Genomic DNA, 18,645 nt, shown 5'->3' on the forward strand with positions numbered 1-18,645 from the left:
CTGTGATCAGGCTCCGCCCCCACCTATATCACTCATGTCGACCCCTATCGAAGTCATTTGCGCTTTCTTCCCTCGAGGGACTACAAGCTCTCTCAGCTCATCTAACTTTGTTTCTGATTTCGCTAAATTGTTCAACAGGCGGACCGCCATTGGATTACACCACCGAACATGACATCAGTGGATTGGATTGTGTTGAGTGACATCGCAAAATTCTAAATAGTGGCAAGCTATTCTGTTTGGACTATCTCGTATTAAATAACAACGGTAGGATTTTCAGTGGCGTCAAGTCAACTTCAGGCTTCACGCGTTAATGTGAGCCATTAAAAGGGGTAACTACCCTACGAGAACCATTAGACCAGCGTGTTGTGACGAGTCATGGGATTACTCTTTCTCTCTGAGTCGAAGAGCAGGGAGGCTGTATCCCACCTGTGTCCATCGTCATGTGGAGCAACCATCAAGGGCAGGGACCATCACACTATGTGCATAATGTGTATGGGCCCAAAACATGCTCAGATGTCGCTTGCGGAACCGCAAACATCCGTCCACTGTGCATCAATGCTGAGGAAAATCTTGGAGAGAAGGCTGAGAGTGGTGGTGGCTAAACCAACAAGGCCCATGTCTGTACGGAGCTGCCACAAAATCTATGGCTACTGACCATCCATGGCTACTGACGCCAGCTACCATGAGCTGGGCGGACGTGATGGAAGCCGACTCCCTGTATATGCCTCCTCTGTTTGATGGCCTTCTCGCACAGGATGAGGAAGGACCAGGTGACGAGGACTCAGAGGGCGATGCTAACTCTGATCTCCTCTGATGAAATATGTGATATGAACGATCTAATTCTCCGTTCTTCCTGTGGAGCGGTTCAGGGCTTTGGTCGTGTTTTGGGCCTGGCCATGTCAGGTGAGAGAGCGTTATGGCTATACCTGTCAGGATTGGGTGATAGACGCAGCATACAACCTAACTAAAGGCCTGTTCGGACCAGCGCTCGAGAAAATAAGAGAAACCAGCACCCTCAGGAAACAAGAGGATGCAGCGTTTAACCTCTGTTTACCAAGCAAGCAAACGTCGCGATCACCTTCTCAGCCAGCACGGCAGGGCTTTGCATACATAATACATATGTATAGTGTATAATGTAATACATATGAATACATAATAAAGAATTTATTTTGCATCCAAGCCACAAGCTAAAGGTGAAATGCTCCCTGAGCATTAGAAGGCATAGCGTTGAAGTTTCTCTCGCTTAAGATGGGACTGCTTGTAGCGCTGGTGACAGTTAAGCGTGTGAGTGACTTTGTAAGAACTGATTTTCCTGCTAAGACAAAACTCACCCTGCAATAAAGCCATAAAATGCACCCTGGACAGAAGATAGCAAAGACGGAGCATAGGACATTGTCCTGTCCAAACTTTTCTCTTTCCGTATCTCTGCATCCCCCTCTCCCTCCACCCTTCCTCTCCCCCTGAGTCAAGTCATCAAAAGTTCACTAAGAATGTCTATATATCACATATGATGCATCTTGTGAATCTGTTGTTTTTCCTTTTCATGTTTGGTATCATTTTAAGTGTCTCAGTGCGATTGGTAAAATGGTCTTAATTTCATTGCAGTCATTGGCTTAATGAGAAAGATTGAGAACTTAGGAGAATCCTGTTCTCCTCTCTGGGGGATGTCTCTTCAAGATATCTCCCGAAACCAGATGCTACCCACTGGGGTACATGAATTGACCCAAAAATATTGGTACAACCCTTTTGTTCTGATCTGGGTATTAAAGGGTAGGTGACAGAGCAGTCTTTGCGACCCTTTACCGGGAACATCCCCCATACAGTGCTGTTTCAGTGTTTTCCTGTTGGAAAACACTCACATACCACTGTGTGTCTCTGTCAGGAATGCATTGCTTACTTTTAGAGTCATCTTTGAGTAATTTATGTTATGTATTTATTATTTCTGAAGTGGCTTTTAATCACTTGTGTAATTGACATGATACATTTTACCTGACAAATAAATGTTACATCTTGATTTATTCTGCATTTTTCAGAAATCATTATTAGATTAAAGTGTAGTCTGGTGTTTCCGCAAATCTCTGTCCAGGATAGATCAAACCGAAGGCACTATGAATGGAGCATGGGGCACATCATTAAGGAGACCTTCCGATTTCTGACTATCACTGACTTAGTACGTTGCAAGTTTGCAACTATTAAAAAAAATTACACCTTTGTTATGAGTCAGCAGTGAGCGGCCGCTTAGGGTAAAATAGTTGCACTGCACCCTCTGACTATTTCAGAACTGGCTAGTTTGTGATCGTGAGCGCATGTTCTCGACGTGATGTCTCAAAGCGACACCGGATCCTTAATGAACGAATATTTGAAATTATGAGATGCTCAGAATAATCAGAGATCTAAATGAATTCATAATCAATATTTATGATTATTTTGTAATCAGAAACACGATCTAAATTTGATTATCATTTGAAATTGGAGTCAGATTAAGCGTAGAGCTAAAGTAATATTGAAACTAAATTCCAATAAATTAAGTGAACTTCACTGGAGCGTTGAAAAGACATACACGCATTATCCCTTCGCCCAGGCCATTGGATTTCCGTTGTTGGGCCAATGGGTGGTCCTTACAACTTACAGGCCCTGTCAATCAGCCTATCTTGTTTGCAGGTTGATTTCTTTTTTCCCTAACCCTGCTTTCATTCTTAAAGTGGTGGACTCGGCATATAGATGTCCAACTACAGAACTTTCCACTCTCCTCACTTCTCTTCTACGGAGGATAAGAGACTGAATTTGTTATGTCCAGTAAGGGCGCTTCATGTGTACGTGGAGAGGACAGCAGGTTTCAGAAAGAATGACCAGCTGTTTGTGTCTAAGGCTATTCCTCACAAAGGGAAGCCGCTGTCCCACTGGATAGATGCTGGACCTCTCCAGTAGGGGCATGGCTACATCATGTGCCTCAGGGGAGTTTTGGTTCAGGATATCTGTGCAGCAGCAAGTTGGGCAATGCCACATACTTTTGTGCTGTTTTATATACTAAATGTGTCTGAGCCATCCTTATCACATGCCATATAATTGTTATTTATAGCATATGTTGTGCAATCCGCCTATATCTCCCATAGTGAAAGAGTGAAGTTAGAAAGAGAACAGTGGGTTACTTTATATAATCCTGGGTTCTTTTATTACAGAGTGAGTTGTTTCACCAACACTCCCCTCCTCGCATAGGAACGGGAAGTAATCTCTCTATAATGACGTCAAAGACAGACGTGGTGTCACAGGAGCTTCTGTAGTTGGTCACGCCCAAAGCGATTCCCATAGTGGAACACCTCACTCTGTTATCAAATAACCGGGATTACGTTAAGTAAACCATAGTTTTGTCCTGCATTAATGTTGAATGTTTGGTTAGTCTTTTATTCCTGTTCCTGTATTCTCCTGTCCTGAGTGTCAGTTAATTAAAGAATAGTAGTAATTATGAGGTACATTGTGTCAAAATGATTTACGACTTTGACCTTTGACCTTTTGACAGGTTTATCTTCCGGTGACCTTTATGATTGATGGGTGAACTTCCTGGTATGAGTTCATGGGATTACCCTATTGACCCTGCTAGCCTATCAATCATGTTATTTGACAGTTAGTTTTGAACTATGACCTAGCTAGGACTAAATCATAATTTTGACGGGTAGTTTTGTCCTATATTAACAGAACAGATGTTTTTGCCGGTTGTTTGAACTTTGTCCCAGTTATATGTGTGTGCGTGTGTGGTTATATGGCTTGTGCCTGCCCCCCCTCCCTTTACATTCCTGAGCAACGTATATAAATGGGATCAGTTATTTCATATATGTGACATTCAGTTATTTCACATTTATATATAAAACATTCTATAATTGATATAATCTAAAACAATTAAAGGTTGAAAAACATTTAGTTATTTCACATTCATATGTAAAACATCCTTTATATAATTTATATAATATAAAATATATAGTAATTATCATGCTAAAGTTCTTTTTAAAAGTGTATAATATAAAATATATAATCTAAAGCAATTTAACTAAGGTTGAAAAACATTCTTTAAAAGAATATAAAATAAAAAGCTTACTAAAACCAATTGTTTTAGTTTTAGATGAATAAAATCATCTTACCTTATTTTAGAAAGTTGAAGTATACCATTGATGTCCACAAAAAATGCAATGTATGAATGGATTCAAAATTGTTTTACACAACTGAATTCACTTAGTCATTCCTGAATGACCTCACACTCTCAAAACATAAGGAGCGCGCTTCTAATGTATGTGTGTCAAAAAGTAAAACACACGTGTCTGTGTGTGTGTGTCTATGCGCGCCCCCCTATTCCTGTGAGCTCTGACATCTGAAACACGGTGAAGTCTATATCAGACTAACAAGTTGAAAACATGCCTTTAAAAGTATAATATAAATATCTTATTGATCCAATTATTTTAGTTTTAGATGAATAAAAGAATATAAAATAAAAAAGCTTGCTAAAAATAAAAATCATCTTACATGTTAGAGGTAAAGTATACCACGGATGTCCATAAAAATGCAATGTATGAAACGGAGTCGCAGGTCCCTCCTGCCTTCACATTCCTGAACAGTATATATAAATGGGGTCAGTTATTTCATGTATGTCACATTCAGTTATTTCACATTCATATGTAAAACATTCTGTTCTTTTTAAAAGTATATAAATGTTTATAAAAATAATATACAATAATATCTCACTAAAATAATTAAAGTTGAAAAAAGATTCTATCCTTTAAAAGTGTTTAAATGAAATCTTGCAAATTAAACTAAAGTTGAAAAACATACTGTTCTTTAAAAGCATTTAAAAAGGCTTACTAAAACCAATTGTTTTAGTTTTAGATAAAAATTACATAAAACATTCTATCCTTTATATTCTATCATTTATATAATATAAATGATATAATCTAAAACAATTAAACTAAGGTTGAAAAACATTCTATCCTTTAAAAGTATATAATGAAATGCTTATACAATATATCTTACTAAAAATAAAAATCATCTTACATGTTAGAGAGAGTTAAAGTATGTCCTACCATGGATGTCCACAAAAATGCAATGTATGAATGGGTTCAAAATTGTTTTACACAACTGAATTCATCTAGTCATTCCTGAATGACCTCACACTGTCTCAAAACATAGCGCGTCTAATGTATGTGTGTCAAAAAGTAAAGGAGCCGTGCGCGTTTCTGTGTGTGTGTGTGTGTGTGCATGTGTTAAACATAAATCACAGAGTGGTTCTCTCTCACACCAGCGTCTCTGACTCAGAGGGTTGTATTCAGTGATGGGATGAGACATTTTGAATGCTGTGTTGGGGCTAAATTGATTTCAAAGTTTAAATGATATCTTTTTAAAAAATATTTGTTTCATAACATATAGATGTCCATACATCCTATGAATGAGATTGCAGTTGTAATAGAAAAGACTTTCTTCCTTCGCATTCCTGAGCACGGTAAAAGTGATAATAATGTTTTAAATTTCACAAAAATAATATAAAATAAATACCTTGCTAGAAATCTACTGAAATGCTTGTAAAAAGAATAAAATTCATCTCACATGTTTAGAGAGTTACGACTCTTGAACTTATGTGTTCAAGAAGCTGTTGAGAGCTATAAATCACAGAGTGGTTCTCTCTCACACCAGCGTCTCTGACTCCTAGGGTTTATTCAGCGATCAGAATGAGACATTGTGTTAGGGCTAAATTTATTTCAAAGTTTAAATGATATCTTTATAAAATGTTTTTAAATTAAATTCAATACATTATTAAAAGTCTTAATAAAAAAGTCTCTCAAACAGAGGCCCTCGCTCGTGTCTGTCAGCAGGCCGACGGGGGCGCGTGTGTCTGTGTGTCTATGCTGCATTCTGACATCCCCTCCTTCCATTTCCAGAGGTAACAGTGACACTGTGAAGTCTATCTCACACTAACTAAAGTTAAAAAACATTCTGTTCTTTATAAGTATATAAAAAATATCTGCTGAAACCAATTGTTTTAGATAAACAAAAGTAATAAAATCCATCTTACATAAAACATTATATTCTTTATATTCTGTCCTTTTATATAATTTATATAATATAAATTATATAATCTAAAATAATATAATATAATACAAAATAACAGAGTGGTTCTCTCTCTCATTTAAAAGTATAACCTTAAAAAGTTTGCATTAGATATTTTAAAAGATTGATTAAATTAAATCTTTAAAGTTTCAATACATACTCATCTTCTATTTATCTGTACTTATGTATGATATAAATTATTTTTTTGCTTAACGGTGACCTAAAGTATAATTGTTATTAAACAATGTCTGTTCAAAAACTGTACTTGGTCGTCTTAAATCTCATTTATATGAAAAAGATTCAATCAGCATTTTTTGTCCATCTGGGGGTTTCAATTTTTATGGTGGGAGGCTTTCCATAGCTATCCCGCACACCTAAACACGACCATCACAGAAAACTACATTTTCAAAATGAAATAAATAAATAATTTAATAAAATGTAAACAAAGTTTTAGCTAAATAAAAACACCTTACATTTCCAGAGAGGCGAAGTAGTTCTTTATGCAATGATAAAAACGATCCAAAAAAGCAAATAGTTTAAGTTGTCATAAACATATCAGCCCCAGACCCTTCAGAGATAAACTACAGTGTGACCTGAAGCTTCAGGATATAGGGCAACAAACCAGATGAGTCTCGGCGAACAATGTCGCAGTAAGTCTAGTCTGCGTTTCAGAGCATACTACATCCATAGTTTACACTAATTTCATTTAAAAGCATAACCTTAAAAGTTTAAATCAAATCTTTAAAGTTTTATTAAAATCATATCTTCTTAGAAGATTTATGTATTATTGTTACTAAGCAGCGTCTGTCCAAAAACTTTAGATTGTTACATACAACATACAACATGAAACATGTTGTCAAAGTTTGTCACAATGTTTTTTAAGAAATCCTAGGACTTTACATTGCTCTTATTTAGACAAAGTTGTATCATTTGGAAAATCACCACACAATTTGAGAGATGCAATGTGTGATAAGTAAAAATCACACATCGTCTTAATTCAAAATATAAGTATAAGATAATTTTTACTCATATCTCCCGAACTAGGGTGAAACCCTTTACTGAGAATATACCACCGGCCATCTACTCAAAATACATGTAGAAGTTTCAAATGTTAGCATTTGTTGATGGTGGCCGTATGAACAGACTTTGGAGGGGAGCTATAGCAGGAAGCATGCCCTTTGACCTCCTCGATTTTGCAGGCCTTTTTGTTAAAGATTTAAAAAGATTCCCATCTAGCGGTGAAATTCTATTTTGCATTTAAACGAATAGTGCTCTCTAGCGGTTCTCCCATCTAATCGCTTTTTCAACTTTGGTAAATGTGTCAAGAATCTATGACAACATGTCTTCCGATAGCGCTTCATCGAGTTTAATTGTACATGTTCTACCGTTATGATGTACTTGTTACATGTTCTACCGTACATGTTCTACCGTTCTATATAATGATTAACCAAGCTTGTCATTTAGACCGTACCTTTGACTTACCCGTCGAGAAGAAAGCAGGCAACTTCCCTTTCAAAGTCTTTCTCCTTCATTAGCTCTTTCCACCTGGGAAAAGCTATCCCGATATTTATTTACATACCGATAAATAAAATTTGAATTTAATTAAAACTTCTCCTGTGGCTCGGCATAACTATGATCCAGCATTATATTGTACCGTGCAGTGCAGCCTTTCAAATGTGCCGCGGGAAATATCAACGTCTCCCATATGGTCTAGCGGTTAGGATTCCTGGTTTTCATCCAGGCTGCCCGGGTTCGACTCCCGGTATGGGAAGACAATTTTTTACATTGCCAACAAAATTCAAGTTATTCAAGTTCATCAATGATCATTTTTAGTTATTCACAGTCTTAGGGGCCTACACGAACTGCAGAAACAAGCAGTTTCTTGAAGATTCGGTACTGAATCATTTTCACAAATACAATTATATTGAATTCCGAAAATTTCACTATGGAATACTTTATCTATCATCATTTCAATTTAGTACGTCATCATTTCAACTTTTCATCTCATTATCATGACGCATAGTCATAATTTAAATTTTTTATGTCAGAATTACAATTTTTGTCAATTACGCCTTTTTAATGTTTTAAAGTCATAATTTGGTTGTTGACTATAGTAGTGTTGCACCTGCATGTCCACTAACTCGCTTGTGAGAGTCAGAGTGTGTAAAGTAAACTCTCATTAGTGTTAGTAGAGTATTAGTGGACTGGTAGGGTTAGAATAAGTAATATTAGAATAAAATATATGTTGGGGAGCATCACAATAAAGAGTTAGCAGATATTAAGCACATATTAAAATTAACATTTTTCAACCGAGCGAATCTGCGCATGAGAGGCCTTCTTCAACTTTTTAATTCAGAATTACAATGACGCCTTTTTAATGTAATACTTAAAACGTTTTTTAAGTCATAATTTGGTTGTTGACTATAGTAGTGTTGATGATGAAACGTGCTAGTGCTTTTTGTACCTCTCTGGTATTATAGTGTTTCAAGATGGCGGAACAACACGGAAGCCTCCTTGGACTTACCCGCCCCATGTAAATAAAAGATAAGAAATGATCTTTCTTAAAATCAGATCATTGGCACAGATCATTTTACACCCATGAGGACATATTTATGAATAAAGACAATGATTTTAGCTAATAAAATACCATTTTTTCAATCTACACATGAGAGACCTTCAGAAGTCAGAACTTCAGGGGTCAACGGTTTAGGCCCGTTGGCGAAAACACTGCATGTGTAAGGTAGTTTTCCAGATTTTCACCCAAAATCAAATACTGTATGACACTTTTCAAAGTTAGAATAACCTGTTGTGTTCTGACACAAGGCCATTAACCGGTTCTTTTTGTTTTATAAATGTATTTTTTGCTTATTTCTAAATATCAACCTGATAAATATGAATACACGATTAAACAAGATAATTTTTAAGAAAAAACATTTTTAAGAAAAATACAACTAACCATGATAATGTTTAGTTTAGATGTTGATGATTAAGTTTCAGGCGTAGTGCAACCAGATTTCTCTAACATCTCACTCACGACGAACAACGTTGTAAATAAACATTTTCAAACTGTAATTTAACCATATTTTATTGATTATGGTGATTTAAAGTTTTTGTTATTAACTAATACCTTTATCTTTTAACTAACATCTGACCCCAAATAAACAGATAATGGAATGTTCACAATCTACATTGTTAGATATTCTCCTAATTATGTAAGTAGTTGTGCTTAAATCTTTGGCTGTATCTTTACACAGCATAGCGATGCAAAGTTCCACACTCTATGGACTAACTTATCAGACACTCACCACACTGATGTTAACATCACCATATATTGTCTTTTCTACCATGATTGGAGCAACTATTGTCCCACCATTCTTCTGGTCAATTGTGAAGGTAAGCTGATTAGGGATCTGAATTAATAGCCGTCCGAATGATGTAGAATTATTATTATTATTAGTATTATTATGCTGTCGTTGTAGATGGTTGTTAGGCTGTTGGTTTGTCATGTTTCCAGAATGTGTTTGAATGCTCAGCGTCTGAACGTCACCATCTGTTAAAAAAAAAATTAACAATTAAATACACAACCAAAACCATGTAAACGTTATAGTAAAACTTATTGAAGATTGAGAACCGTATGGACTACTAACAAAGTAAATTATAAATTTTTTCCTACGTTTGATATTCTTTTTTCTGATTTTTTTCACTATGGACTTGATCCTTTTTAATGCTGTTTTCTCTCCATATTTATTCTGTAGTTCCTCTACTGTGTCTTCCAAACTCCCTGTTGTTCTTCTCCAACTGTGTTAACCAAAGATAAACAGTTAGAAGAATATAATGTATGTACAATAGCAAAAATAAAGTTAACATAAAATAAACACATTCATACACCAGTTCAAAGTCAATGAACAAGCTGATGCTGCAGTGTTAGAGCACATGATGGACGGTGAACAGACGCACAGCAGGTTAAACCAGAGTTAAAACAATAGTCTATGTTAGGACAATAGTATCTGATAATAGCTGATAACGGTCATAAAGTGCGAGATAAGGTGCAAGTAGCTAAACTAAACATTTCATATTTGACAAATGTTTTGAGAAATGTTAAACAACTACAAAAATAATCAACTTGTTTCTAATTTCTTTTTTTTCTAAATTGTGATTTAATGTGAGAGGAGAAGAAACACATAACAGCCATTTTCATCATATTAATAATGAATGTGTACAATTTAATAAACGTATTTACCTAACATCCATAAAGTAAATTAAGACTAAGACTACCTTTTTTTTGTGGACAAAGTGAACTTTGGAGCACTTAGGGGGTCAAAAATAAGTGCCATTTGGAACTCTTTTATCAAAAATATGTTGATAATGATAGTTTGGCATGCATGGGATTGGTTGTCCATAGTGAGAGAGAAATACTTTTATTATAGAAATGGCTATTTTTTATTCTATTCTTTAATCCACAAATAAAATAGGTTTTTATACCTGCTCAAGTACTTCTTGATGAGTTTCTTCTGTATTAAACAGCGAATCTTCTCAGTCAGATCGTCGCAAGATCTCAGGAATCCTCTCACACTGCTCGTGTTCACGCGCTCCATCGCTGCACTTGTGTGTATGACTCGAACGATTCAAACTTCTCTCTGGCGACATGTAGGACTTGTTGGTTATGCAGGAACTAGTTATTTATGGCTTTCCTGAGGCCAACCTCCATACATTCTACACAACAGGGTGGGTGGACCCCAGCCTGATAAATATTTGTAACGAATACGACTCTGGGTAAATATGAATTAGCTCAAGAATATGGGGAATTCTCGGAATATTAATATTTATGACTCATGGTCATAATTCATAAGTCGCATGTACATTTATTTTATCAATTATCGAGATTACCTGGTTCTGTAACTGGTCTGACCAACCTTTAACTCGGCCAGCGAGTAGATGTAAGGTCAGTACAGTTAAGAAGGGGGTATTTACAAACTCCAATAAAGTTTAGGTTCTGGCCACGAACAGTAAACTTTATGAGTTTATTAATTAAAACTACTGAATGTAGTCTAATATCGAGCTTGTAGCTGGATCTTTTGTTTCATTGACTTTAGAATGGTGGGTTTTCAAACACAGAGACAGTGAAAAGTATAAATGTATTTTAATAAATGTGACTAAAGATTATATGAGCTACGAATAGAAACGTACGTAAAAATGCAAACAATAAACACAAACAAACATTTAAACAATAATAACATAAGTGATCAGAATGAAATGAAAGAAAGGAAAAAAAAAAAGAAAAGAGAAGAGGAAAAGCTAGTAATTGTTACATACAGAAACCTAAAAGCCGGACCCCAGAAAAGCAGCTTTTAAATATACTTGCAAGTCTGTTCTCTGTTTGGTTGATGCTGAAAGCGCGGACGAGGTCCTGTTTCGACTGCGTCTTCCGGTGTCGCGGGAAGCTTGAAAAGGCTCACTGAAATGTAACGTTACCGAGAAAGTTCGTCTTCATCTTCCGTGAAGGAAGAGGCAAGATATAACTTAGTTGCAAAGAACGGCAGCTACGACTCGAACATGTGTTCGTCCGAGGAGAAGGCCGGAGCCTTTCAGATGTTTCTTTGAGCTGTGGAGAAGAGGAGGAGGAGGTCAGCGGGATCGATGAGAGAAGAGAGTGAAGAGTGGGGGTCTCTTCCTTTTAACAGACAATCTGTTTACGCCTTGTTTTGTGACAGAGCGAATCAAAACTTCTGATCTGTAGCGGGAAGACGTCTTCTTTGTGTGAAGAAAAACACGCCCCCTCTTACCCTATGTTTCATGAGGGAAAGGATTCATACTTAGAAATATGATATTTCCTGGAACAAATGCATATTATTGTACTTTGCAGTCAAGATTCGTCTCCGTGAGATGGAGAGGATTACATAGATATCCATTATGACAGGTAAAGATTGGGGAAACATAACGTTACATTTATATGCATAATTACACACAAATAAAGTTTGATTAAACACACAATGAAATGGTCAGTATTTCCGTTATGGCATGTGAAGACACTTGAGAAACATAGGAATACATATCAACATTTTGGTAATGTCCTATGTGGGTAAGTCAATGGAAAATCTGGACGTGTGTGTGTGGTGCGTTTGGGACGTGACTCGCTGGAATGTTAGTTTTCCTGGGTTGTAGAGTTTTATGGTCTGAGGTAGGGTTACCACAAGACACTATTGAGGAACTTCTTTCATAAACCTTCAGAATTAAAGATTTTACTCTAGCAAGTCACACCTCTATTATAAATTTGTAATGAATGGTAAAATGAAATTTTACTATGTGGAAGTCCATATATGGAAATGTGCTTCAGTTGCATCTCGTGGTGGGTTTCTGGTTGAAAGTCCACGAGTGTGTGTGTGTGTGTGGAATGTCACGAGGCTGTAAAGTCACAGGAAATCCATATTGAAATGGGGGTTTTAGAGGAGATTGTCCAGAACAGGTTTCCTTTTGTGACTAAAAATGTCCCTCTGGGGAGCACCAAATTGCCATTTTGACATGTCCAAGCAGACTTAGTGACGCCGTGGACAGACCCGTTGTCTACAAAGACAACGAAGGATGTGTTTGGAAACAAGGAATTACTAATTGGAACAGCATGTGACCGCATGTCAGGCATTGTCGCTACATATTTCAGGACATTACACGATCTACTCTAGCTCTACTAGCCTCGGACTGCTGCGCCACTGCAACAAAAGTTGAAAGTCCTGTTTGTCTGAACCTGACGCAAACTTCTGACCCACAAACTTCTGCGCATTAACGCACAAGGCACGATTGTACCGCAAGGGAGATTCCAGGAACATTGCAGGAGATTCAGGAGACTCTTCGAAAACCTGAAAAAATGTCGACGCAAAACCTAAAGGAGAGCGACTCCCCGTTGAGTTCTGGCGATACGGGGTACAATTATCCTCCGGTGTGTGAGTGTGCCACGGGCAAAGAGTGTCGTTTAAGAGCTGCGCTGGACTCTATGTTTAAAGATCATTTTAGAGGCCAAATGGTTGGCTTGATGCACAGGATCATCGACGCTGCGTGTGATATGAAAAAAGATTGTGCGCAGGACACCAAACGTGTGACAAATCTAAAAAATAAAATGGATGACGTAAGAGGCTTGACAAAACCATGGCCTGATGTAACGCCCATGTTTTTTGACGGCAAAGAGCCGAACGGCGTAATCCTCAGAAAAGTTCTGGATGTATTGCGTGAATGTTGTGACAAATTCGAAATCATTGAAATACTCGCTATATGGACATTTGTTACGGATCTCTGTGTGTCACTGGTGTCAAAAAATGCAAAAACTGACGTTGGGGAATTAGTTGAAAGTCTGGTCAACTATACCCTGGAGCAAAACATGATAGCCTGCAGAGATTTTCTATTCTGGTTAGACCATCTGTAAATGTCTTTCACTCAAATTTCTTCTTCAATGTATGAAAGTATAATGTTGAAATAAAATTCTGGTAAAAAAATGTCTGAGCTCATAAAATAGTATACATGATTTAGAATATTTGAATATTTGTTTTCTGCATTACCGTATTCCCGAGGCGGCAATACAGTTGTATCATATCAAATGATACAACTAATTTGCCCGCCGTGTACAGAAGAAAGGACATTTTATGGTGTTGAAATTCGAATTCATCAAAATTCATCATAGAGGGAGGAAGCACATACCCCCTACGTAGACCTTCTATCTGTTTGACGACTAGTCATGGGATGTCCGGCAGAGAGAAGGGCTTGAGTGGACACGCCCTGTGGTCCCATTTTTATGTCATTTTTATGAGAGTTTTCCGCCCCTGCGACATCCGTTTCAGGCCAAACGGAGGAGTTTACTTAAACATGGATATGTCTCACCAGCAACCTCCGGCTTGTCACAATCCTGGCATGCGTCGGGAACAGGAACGCCTTGACACCTTTCAGAATTGGACTCTTGCACCAGTAAGTCCGGCCGAGCTTGCCAAAGCTGGTTTCTACTATCTTGGCCAGAGCGACAGAGTGGCTTGTTTCAGTTGTGGAGGCCAGCTTAGCAACTGGGAACCGGGAGATCGTGCAGTATCAGAACACCAGAGGCATTACCCCAACTGCCGCTTCGTTCGAGGTGACCTTGCAGATAATGTACCTTTATCTAGCCTTTTCAATGTATCGGCAATGCAACGGTGTGAAGAAAGGTCACTCACATTTGTCTACTGGCCCTCAAGAATAACTGTTCGACCAGACCAATTGGCTAAGGCTGGTTTTTACTATGTTGGTCGTAATGATGACGTGAAGTGCTTTTCTTGCGATGGTGGACTCAGATGTTGGGAGTCTGGTGATGATCCATGGGTAGAACATGCCAAGTGGTTTACAAGATGTGAATACCTGCTGCAAGAAAAGGGCCAAGAGTTTGTTCATCAGATTCAAGCAAGATTTCCAAGACTATTTGAGCGGCTATTGACTAATGGAGACAGCGAATCGAGAGAATTTGTGAGAGAACAAGAGAACAATCCTGTGGTGAAGTCTGCTTTAGAGATGGAATTTGAGTGTGGCCTGACGGCCCAGACAAATGAAGCTGCATCCCCGAGTCAAGATCTTTCAGACTTGCCTATGGAGGAACAGTTAAGAAGACTTCAAGAGGAGCGCACATGCAAAGTTTGCATGGATAAGGAAGTGAACATTGTCTTCATCCCCTGTGGTCACCTAGTTGTGTGCAAAGAATGTGCGCCTTCTCTGAGCAAGTGCCCGATATGTAGAGGATTGGTCAAAGGCGCCGTCCGTACTTTCCTATCATAAAGTTTTCCTATCATTTGGATTTGCAAATTTACATTTAACTTGATGCATAAAAACAAAGGAGAAGTTTATTATTTTCACTTGATCCAGTGACAACATTTTTGGATTTACAAACATTTAGAAAGTAGTTAGGATGTATTTCATTTTTAAGTTAATTTGACCAACATGATGTTATTTGAAGTTAGTTGAAATTAAAATGTGATATCATTACCGAATTCAGGGGTGTTTAATAGATTCAATAGTGATCAAGCACCCGCTGAGTTTTTCTTCAAACAAAAGTAATTTTGTTGTATGCACAGATTTTGAGGGTCGCTTATAGAAAGAGGCGTCCTTGTCTTTAAAAACATAGAACCAGAGATATAATTAAAATATTAAAATATACATTTTAGCGCTATTTATGGTATAATAATCTAATAAATGTCTCTCGTATCAAATCAAGACTCAAATCAAGATACAAATCAAGCCAATTCATGCGAATACCGTCGTGTATGAACAAAGAGATATATAAAGAGATAAAGAGATAAAGAGATAAAGAAAACGCCATACAAAAACATCACAACCGGCAGTACGGTAAGTGTTACGCTGGCGATGTTAAACAATTTTAAAACAGGGTGTTTCAGAAGAAATGCAAACAAAATCTTTTAAACAAAAGTCTTGTTTCAGAGTCGGTATGGTGAAAACTGTGTGAACTTTGATGAGGCCGAGAACACTAGCGCTTTTATTTAACAATTATTTTCAATAATATTGAAAAACGGTTCTATAACAATGTTCAATATAAACAAGAATCTGACCGATGACTGTTAGATAGTTAGATGATTTATCTAACCATTGAAATTGACGATATGTTAAAACATTTCGGCATTATGCAGAATAAAAAGAAGATCATAAAACTCTGGTGTCAAAGTGTGGACGGAATAAAAAAAATGAATCAATTCACATAAAAATACCACGTATCAACCGTAATTCATTAGCTTAACTGTGTAATAGTTAGACGCGTTTAAAGCGTAATAGGTAACAGAAAAACAGCCATACTCATCTTTCACGTCGATGTTTCGTAGACATCGCAGAAAGATTTAGTCATTTTTTTTAGTCATATTTTTTGTTTTCTTTTTTTTTATAAAACAAAAAAGAACCGGTTAAAGGCCTATCGTGTAGAAGGACCTATAATGTATAGGATACATTCCTAACATGTTTGACCACGCTCTATGTACTTTTTGCAAACTGTACAAAAAGAAACAAGATGTCAATGACAGACATTCAAAACGGATCACTATAGTGGCTTTTCTGTATTTGTTTTAAATGGCTCATGATGATGAAGAATTAGAATTTACTTTTGTGGAATTTTACCTGCAGGTTTTACCAAAGTGTGGAACTTTGTATCACTACGGTGTGACAAAATACTCCCAAAGATTTAAGCACAACTACTTACATAATTAGGAGAATATCTAACAATGTAGATTGTGAACATTCCATTATCTGTTTATTTGGGGTCAGATGTTAGTTAAAAGATAAAGGTATTAGTTAATAACAAAAACTTTAAATCACCATAATCAATAAAATATGGTTAAATTACAGTTTGAAAATGTTTATTTACAACGTTGTTCGTCGTGAGTGAGATGTTAGAGAAATCTGGTTGCACTACGCCTGAAACTTAATCATCAACATCTAAACTAAACATTATCATGGTTTAGTTGTATTTTTCTTAAAAATGTTTTTTCTTAAAAATTATCTTGTTTAATCGTGTATTCATATTTATCAGGTTGATATTTAGAAATAAGCAAAAAATACATTTATAAAACAAAAAGAACCGGTTAATGGCCTTGTGTCAGAACACAACAGGTTATTCTAACTTTGAAAAGTGTCATACAGTATTTGATTTTGGGTGAAAATCAGGAAAACTACCTTACACATGCTGGGCCCTATTTTAACGATCTGAAACGCAAATGTCAACGCGCAAAGCGCAAGTAACTTTGTGGGCGGGTCTTGGCGCTGTTGCTATTTTCCCGGCGGGATAAATGACTCTTGCGCCAGGCGCAAATCTAAAATGGGTTGGTCTGAAGAGCTTCATTATTCATAGGTGTGGTTTGGGCGTAACGTGAAATAAACCAATCAGAGCGTCATCTCACATTCCCTTTAAGAGCAGGCGCGCTTGTTCTAAAGCGGATTCCTATTATAACGGCGGGTTTGCCAGACGCACGCGAGGAGCGGTTCACAGCCGAGGAGAGCAACGCTCTCGTCAGGGACGTTGGGGATGGAGAAACCCACCCAAATTAACTTCGGTTAAAAAGGCGTATGATAATTTGGGTAGGAAATGTGTAAGCTAGATGTATGCTTTTATAATAAATTATCTATCTATCTATCTATCTATCTATCTATCGTAATAATGTATGATTTGCAAAAATGAAAACTGCTGCTTCTGTGTAGATGAGAGAATCAAATTGTATGCGCGTTGTGCACACGCTACATTGATTATGGCCAAGCATGCGCCCTTAAAATAGCATATGAATAACATGCGCAATGCGCCACTGACTTTAAACCATTTTTTCCTGGTTAGTGGCGCAACTGTTTTCTAAACCTGCAAAATAGCATGAAGGAACGTTTGCGCTGGAACACGCCTCCTTTTTTGCGCTGAACCGCCCAGGGAGCGCAAGTTCATTCCCTAGTTTAGCGACGTGCTTCTGTGGAGGAAAAAACGCGCTTTGCGCGGGTGCAAAATAGGAATGATACATGCGTCGGTGTACAAAGTCAATTGCGCTGGGTGCAAGATAGGGCCCGCAGTGTTTTCGCCAACGGGCCTAAACCGTTGACCCCTGAAGTTCTGACTTCTGAAGGTCTCTCATGTGTAGATTGAAAAAATGGTATTTTATTAGCTAAAATCATTGTCTTTATTCATAAATATGTCCTCATGGGTGTAAAATGATCTGTGCCAATGATCTGATTTTAAGAAAGATCATTTCTTATCTTTTATTTACATGGGGCGGGTAAGTCCAAGGAGGCTTCCGTGTTGGTCCGCCATCTTGAAACACTATAATACCAGAGAGGTACAAAAAGCACTAGCACGTTTCATCATCAACACTACTATAGTCAACAACCAAATTATGACTTAAAAAACGTTTTAAGTATTACATTAAAAAGGCGTCATTGTAATTCTGAATTAAAAAGTTGAAGAAGGCCTCTCATGCGCAGATTCGCTCGGTTGAAAAATGTTAATTTTAATATGTGCTTAATATCTGCTAACTCTTTATTGTGATGCTCCCCAACATATATTTTATTCTAATATTACTTATTCTAACCCTACCAGTCCACTAATACTCTACTAACACTAATGAGAGTTTACTTTACACACTCTGACTCTCACAAGCGAGTTAGTGGACATGCAGGTGCAACACTACTATAGTCAACAACCAAATTATGACTTTAAAACATTAAAAAGGCGTAATTGACAAAAATTGTAATTCTGACATAAAAAATTTAAATTATGACTATGCGTCATGATAATGAGATGAAAAGTTGAAATGATGACGTACTAAATTGAAATGATGATAGATAAAGTATTCCATAGTGAAATTTTCTGAATTCAATATAATTGTATTTGTGAAAATGATTCAGTACCGAATCTTCAAGAAACTGCTTGTTTCTGCAGTTCGTGTAGGCCCCTAAGACTGTGAATAACTAAAAATGATCATTGATGAACTTGAATAACTTAAATTTTGTTGGCAATGTAAAAAATTGTCTTCCCATACCGGGAGTCGAACCCGGGCAGCCTGAATGAAAACCAGGAAT

At 37.1% G+C, this 18,645-nt stretch overlaps 1 protein-coding gene across 1 annotated transcript; it reads left to right on the forward strand.

The window, feature by feature from the left end:
- Positions 1–13,935: 13,935 nt before the first annotated feature.
- On the forward strand, positions 13,936–14,865 carry LOC308687873 (putative inhibitor of apoptosis; the record flags this gene model as incomplete). The annotated part of the gene is made up of 1 exon (XM_081360700.1): positions 13,936–14,865. The coding sequence occupies one exon, from the start codon at positions 13,936–13,938 to the stop codon at positions 14,863–14,865; it is 930 nt and encodes a 309-aa protein (XP_081216826.1).
- Positions 14,866–18,645: the final 3,780 nt, after the last annotated feature.

The sequence above is a fragment of the Scardinius erythrophthalmus genome, assembly GCF_964197995.2.
Source record: "Scardinius erythrophthalmus genome assembly, chromosome: 3".
Classification (NCBI taxonomy): Eukaryota; Metazoa; Chordata; class Actinopteri; order Cypriniformes; family Leuciscidae; genus Scardinius; species Scardinius erythrophthalmus.